Source organism: Austrofundulus limnaeus, unplaced genomic scaffold (assembly GCF_001266775.1).
Source record: "Austrofundulus limnaeus strain Quisiro unplaced genomic scaffold, Austrofundulus_limnaeus-1.0 Scaffold444, whole genome shotgun sequence".
NCBI classification, from domain to species: domain Eukaryota; kingdom Metazoa; phylum Chordata; class Actinopteri; order Cyprinodontiformes; family Rivulidae; genus Austrofundulus; species Austrofundulus limnaeus.
Window position 1 is genome coordinate 292,022 of NW_013952846.1, and position 6,548 is coordinate 298,569.

Genomic DNA, 6,548 nt, shown 5'->3' on the forward strand with positions numbered 1-6,548 from the left:
TTATTTTTATTAAATGTATTTTGTTGCATTTAATCATGAATTTAAAGTTTACCATTGATATAAGAAACAAATTTCATGTTAAGTACTGTGCTATCCAACTAAATTGCTCAGTTACTTCAAGCCAACAGCTCAGGGACAGGAATTCATTAAATTAATTTTTATTTCATTTATTTTTATTAAATTAATTTTGTTACATTTAACCATAAATTTAAAGTTTACCATTGATATAAGAAACAAATTTCATGTTTAATATATACATACATATATATATTTTTTGTGCTTTAACTTGGTGCTTCATTTGATTTTAAACAGAGACCAGAGTCCATGTTTCAAATTTAGATTTATTAAGAAGTTATTTTCAAACTAAAAAGGAGGGATGATTGTTCACTTTGTTTGTTTAGTTCTTTACATGGGTGCTATAGATTTGTGTGATTTTTTGGTAAATATTTTTTAAAATTTTTTTTACTGTATCTTGGCAGGTTTTAAAGAATTCATGTGCAAAATAAATTACCTGCCACTTATGATTTTTTTTTGTCCTCCAGACAAACCTGCAGGTTCAGTGACTGAATTTGTATCATCTGATTTATTTAAGGTAAATCCCATGTTTGTGTTCCATAGGTGGATATGAAGTTGATCAAGGTGTCGGTGATACTACGTTTGGTTGGAAGTCGTTGGGGGAAGAGTTGAGGCCCAATGACGTGACAACGGATTTGACTTCTTTTCAGCATGGAATTCGTGCTTTATCTTCTAAGGAAATGAGGAAATCGCAGGGTAAGCTGCTATACACTGTGCCGCTTTTTAAAACACAACTTGACATTAACAACCACTGAACTACTCAGACAGGACCGCAAGTCTTTGTAAGGTTTAGATGGAAACATTTGACATCATTTCCAGAGCCCTACTAGCTTTTTAAAATCTAAGTAATAATAACCATTAAATAACATTAAAGTGCTGGTGTGACTAATAATACAGTTTATGACAATAGCATTTTTATAGAACCTTTAATTCGGTGTAAACTCAGTTATCTTTACAATGAAAAACAAACATCCCATAATTAAATGCACAAACATGGGTCTTAAGACAACAGTACAGCCAACAGAAAATGATTCCTTAAAGAAAACACATTTCTGTGAAAATGCAGTGTGAGCACTGAGTGCTTTGAGGTGGGCCAGACTCTGTAAAACACAAAAAAAATTAGTCACAGATTTGGTATTGCTTTAATTTTAAGGAGTCACTCAAAACCTTTGATAAGAAATCAGATTTGAGCCATCAGTGCTGAGAATAAATATGTGGTTAACTTCTATAGAGCACATTATCATTGTACATGGTATTTTTAAAAGTGGAACCTGCAGGAAAAATGTCTTTAGATGACTTTAATTCCAGATGAGAGGCAGCGTGCTTTGTTAGAGAGCACACTGAGGAGGTTGAGAGGAGAAAACTATCTTTCTTAGTTTGGTTAGTAATTATAACTGGTCGCTTTTTTAGAGTAAAACCTTAATACTGTACTGAATAAGCACTGATTGTGAAAATGAAGGTTTATATTATTCAATACGTTTCTCCAGCTGTGGTGCTTGAAATCAGGGATGTGATCTCTTCAGGGCACGCAGGAGGAAACTACCACAGGCTGTTTTTACTGGTAATGGTAATAAAATTTAAACAAGTATATTTATTTCTTTTGGCAGTCTGTGTTTATCAGCTGAAAGTCACTGTGATACATCAGAACTGACTCCACTGTTAATCTCTCAGGAAATTCTCTCTGGGCCACAATGGCGCTTCATTTATCTGGTTCTTACTAAAACTAAATGCTGTTTTATTATATTTGGCTGTTGGCTATGTAGCTGTTGTAGTCACATGACATTCAGAGTTTTTAATATTTATTTTTTGCAGTTAAATATTATGCCTATGGATGCACGATATATCGGCATTGATATCGGTATCGGCCAATATTGGTCATTTTTAGAATATCGATATCGGTCTGATATGTAAAACTGGGCCGATATTAACGTCCGATATTGACTTCCCACTTTTTATCTTTGTGTTTCTGTTTTGGGAGGGGAGATGGTTGGTTGAGCAGCATCTGTTTGATCATGATAGTGATATTTAAGCTGCACAGCCAGGAATAACTGAAGTAGGGAGCCATGTCAGAGGTCTTGTCATTTATTTACGGTATCAAGAAAAGACACAAGTGTGTTTGTGCAAATATGTATATATATATATAATTTTTATGTTTGTGTAACATCGGTAAATATCGGTTATCGGCCATAACAGCAAAAATTATATTGGATATCGATATCGGCTGAAATTTTCATATCTGTGCATCCCTAATTATGCCTCATCTGATCTTAAAATAATGTTGTATTCCATATTTCAAATTTAGAGCAATTAAGAAGTTGTTTTAAGTGACAATTGTTTTTTTTAATCAGTTCTTTACCCAGCTATCGCTGACTCTTGTTTTTTCTTAAAACAAAATTTTTCTCTTAATTTTTACCTGTGTTTAAGTTTTATTATTCAATTGTATTTTCTCAGAAATTGTTGCTAATTTTAAACCAATAAACCCTACAGGTCTTTCTTGAGCAAAAAAAAAAACCCAACAAAAACCAACAGTACTTTAGTTCTCAGCAGATGTCAGGTGTTAGATATCTTACAGGAAGTTTGTTCCTGGAAATAAACAAGGTGGACTGCACATGATCAGGTTGTCTTTCAGCATGTTTGGGATTGAATTGTACAGTAATTTACAGGTTGAATGTCTTGAAGGAAAGCTAAGCTTGCTAAATGAAAGTAGAAAACATTGTCCTTAAAAAATCGACTGCCTGATTGACTCTTATTGCTGATGGTCGATTTATGAAGTCAAACCTTCTGTAGCATATTTCACCAGTCTCAGCCATGTTGTGCTTCACAAATTGCAAGATAAAATAAAATTAATAGAAAATAGGCTATTCGTTTGACTGTCTTTATAAACGTTGGCTTCTGGGTACAACAGACAGCTTCTGGAAGTGAGTTTTTTTTTTGGAAGCGAGTGGTTGAAGAAAAATGCAGCATCCGGCGCTTTCAGCACAAACAAATCACAGCCACAAACTTCTAACCAATTACACAGTTAGTTCTTAAGTGGAGGGGGGTAAAGGTTTTCCGGATGGGTTGTAAGTCGGGGCAGAAGATTCAAAGGTGCGAACTGAATGATGTGATTTTCATATTGCACAACCTCATCTCAACATTTATACTGCACCCTCAGTAAAAACTCTATACGACTTACAGGTAGCTTTTTTTTTAGTATAATCTTTAGTTGCTTGTGCAGCAAATAATGCACAGTATCGGCTCTTATTAGTTGTACAACATTTCTAAAATACAGTATTTGTTGTACTGTGATGACAAGTAGAAATTCATTGTTTCAAGCTGTAGTGAATGACCCTGCACTGGTTCAGAGAATGAGTGTGTGTGTGTTTGGCTGTGGTTGTTGCAGACAGAGGGATGGCTCACTCAGAGGAGTCTCGACTGGCCAATCTCCTGCGTCGAGTCTCCAGGGAGGATGACCGGGACCGGAGGCTGGCCACCCTAAAACAGCTGAAGGAATTTATCAGCCATGGAGAGAGCAAAGTGGTCAGTTGCATCTTATTCACTATTCAAGTTGAATATACAGCAGCGTGAAAAATACACGTTTCTGTTAAAGAACATTATTGCCTGCCACCAAAATGTGAACGCAGATGATACGTTTAAAACAGTCATCAATAACTTTGAACTCCCCCCAACCTGACGCCCACCCCTCATCAGACAAGTGTGAGTACAAACAAATTATTTAAAAACAAACAAACAAACAAAAAAAAAAACAGAACTAAATATATATTTTTAAAAAACAGCACACTCGGTCTAAAACAATTGGACATCCTTCATCGACATGAAAGGAAGGTACTCCAGCTTATTTCAGATGATTCAACCCTAACCAGCCAGTCTGAATTTTCTCGAGTTTAAAACAAATTATGGACCTCTCTAATCCAGCTCATATTAAGTGGAACTGCAAATTTCCAATTTGTCAGTATCGGCTTCCTGTCCAGCAGAGTTGTGAGTGCAATTAGGTCTTTTTTTTTTAGCAGGAGAGAAATAAAGAGCAAAAACACACACCTCTCTGTTTATATACCTAACCTAAACTTTACAGAGACATTTTTATTCAATAAACATTGAGGAAAAATATGATTCCTAGCTAGCAACGCTCCCGCGTGTTTGCATTGAAACTGAACTCGTATGTTTTGACTGGCAGCCATTATCACTTTCTTAGTGTAACTAGTAGTAGAGTGAACAAACAATGCTACTGGATGAGCAGGATTTACTTCATTTCTTGCTTCATATGAAATTCAGAATAATACCATTAACCTTGCAAAAAAAATCAAAAGTTAAAAATGTCTCTTATAAAGATTACCCATTGTTTCAGCCATGTACACACAAAATACAAAACTTGAATTTAATATTTTGAATGAATCAAAAACTTCAGGATTAGATTTACAACCAGAAATTTCACCAAGTGTGTCCATGACTGCAAGTTGGATAAGAATAGCAGTCGGTTATCAGTTTTTCTTTCTCTCTGCTTTATCAGGATGACTGTCAAGCAATGGACAGAGACACCATTACAGTAGCTACAAGTACTTAATGTCTTTTACAAAGATGTAAGCGGAGGTTTTGAATTCATGACGTTTGTTCTGACAGCTGCCCAAAGGGCCAGCAATGAAACCTCAGAACACCAAAAGTATGTCTGGTTGCATTTGTTTGAACCTAGTAGGATTTGCAAACTGGGGTTTGATTTGACATGAAATGTTTTAAAGGTATTTGACACAAACAATAATTTCACTGTCATAACAGCTTGTACTTTGTCTCAAATAGACCCTGGTCAAACAACTGGACACACTCCTCAGCACCTTGAATGATATTTTGAATGAGAGGTAAGGGTAATCTGAGGTTATATGCTTGTTAAACTGTGACCTTATTCTGGATTCAGATCATACTGAATCATCTTGCATTACTTTCCTCAGTACAGACAGGAAACAGAAAATCTGCTTAAATGAGCAGTAAATGGGTCTAATTAGGAGTTCCATCACAAAATGGGAATTTCCTTAATGGGACTGGGAACATGGAACAGAAAGTAAATATAATTATATAAAAATAACAGAACATTATTATTATTAGTCATTTTGGGTCTGAAAACATAGAAAATTTAAAATGATGAATGTGTTAGATCTCTGATTGTTGTGGTCTTTTTATTTTGACTAAGACCAAACCAACGTTGCAGTAGCCTTTTTATGTGGATTGAATGTTGCAAACTGCAGGCAAATTACTCATCGTATCATTGAAAAGTGCAAAATTCAAAAAGTACAACTTGTATTAATTCATTCCACACTGAGATATATTGTTGTATACTGTTAATTTATTATATTATTTATTATAGTTAATTTTGATGATGATGGCTTATAGCCAATATCAATATTAAATTACTTAATTAAATAATGTGTTATTCACTGATACATACCTGTACACGACACCTATCATTTGGATTGATCTGAATGGTTTATTTAAGCTCAGCTCCTTTGATCTGTACAGTTGTTGCCACTTTAATACCAGATTTTCTAAGAACCAGTGGATTACTGGTCGGTATGGTTTCAGCAGAGTCTAAACTAGAAAACTGGGGAAAAAAATAGTTTCATGAGCACCAGTTTTTACAGAAAGTGTTAAAGAAGCTGTTCTTGTAAAAGTGACCACTGATTGTGTTTTGCCTACTGTGTGTGACAGTTTTTTCCTGTTTCCATTTGTAGCAGTAAGCTGCTGTGGGAGTTGCGTCAGGAGGCAGCAGCCTGTTTAGGTCTGCTCTGCACCGTGCTCAGCTACGAGGCTGAACGCATTTTCAAGTGGCTTTTTCTTAAGTTCAGCTCGAGTGGACGGGATGAGGTCAAACTGCTGTACCTTATGGCTGCGCAGCGAGCTTTGGAGGCTGCTGGAGAGAGGAAGGCCTTCTCTCATATCATGCAGGTAATTTGCACCAGTCTGTCTTTGAAATTTTTGTATGAAACTAAAGATGCCCAGATAAGGAGCAATATCAAGTCCCACTTCCTCAGCTCTGAGTAGTCATTTTTGATTTTGGATGATTCAGATTGTTCTCAATGAACTGTTTTATCAGATTACAGTATGCATGCTTTTTAAATAATTAGCCTTCCTGCTGTTAATAGTCTTTAATTAAACAAGTTTGGAGTAGAAGACACGTCACACCATGTGTGGAAGTGAGTTTAAAGCAGCTCTAGAATAAGAATGATTTTCTTATTTTAGTAAAATAAAGACAGAATGATCACTGAGCTGTCATTTTAACTGTATATAACATCAATATTTCCTTATCAGTATAACTTAACTAGCACACAGCCAACTTTAAGCTAATAAAAATAGTGTCCAGTGCTCATCTCAAACCGACTGCATGGTGCAACTCCACCAAAAATGCCATCTAGATCAGGGGTGTCAAACTCATTTTCACCGAGGGCCACATGAGAGTTATGGTGGCCCTCGAAGGGCCAGTTGTAATG

The 6,548-nt window shown here is 35.6% G+C and overlaps 1 protein-coding gene across 4 annotated transcripts in view; it reads left to right on the forward strand.

Moving 5' to 3' along the window:
- smg1 (SMG1 nonsense mediated mRNA decay associated PI3K related kinase) overlaps positions 1-6,548 on the forward strand; it is a 108,320-nt gene that overhangs the window by 11,268 nt on the left and 90,504 nt on the right. For 3 of the 4 annotated variants that reach the window (XM_014024876.1, XM_014024878.1, XM_014024879.1), the window contains 4 exons: positions 619-771; positions 3,458-3,594; positions 4,867-4,925; positions 5,793-6,006. In XM_014024876.1, the coding sequence (XP_013880330.1) occupies positions 619-771; positions 3,458-3,594; positions 4,867-4,925; positions 5,793-6,006 (563 nt within the window). The remainder of the gene's footprint in view (positions 1-618; positions 772-3,457; positions 3,595-4,866; positions 4,926-5,792; positions 6,007-6,548) is intronic. The other variant, XM_014024877.1, reaches the window with a different exon arrangement.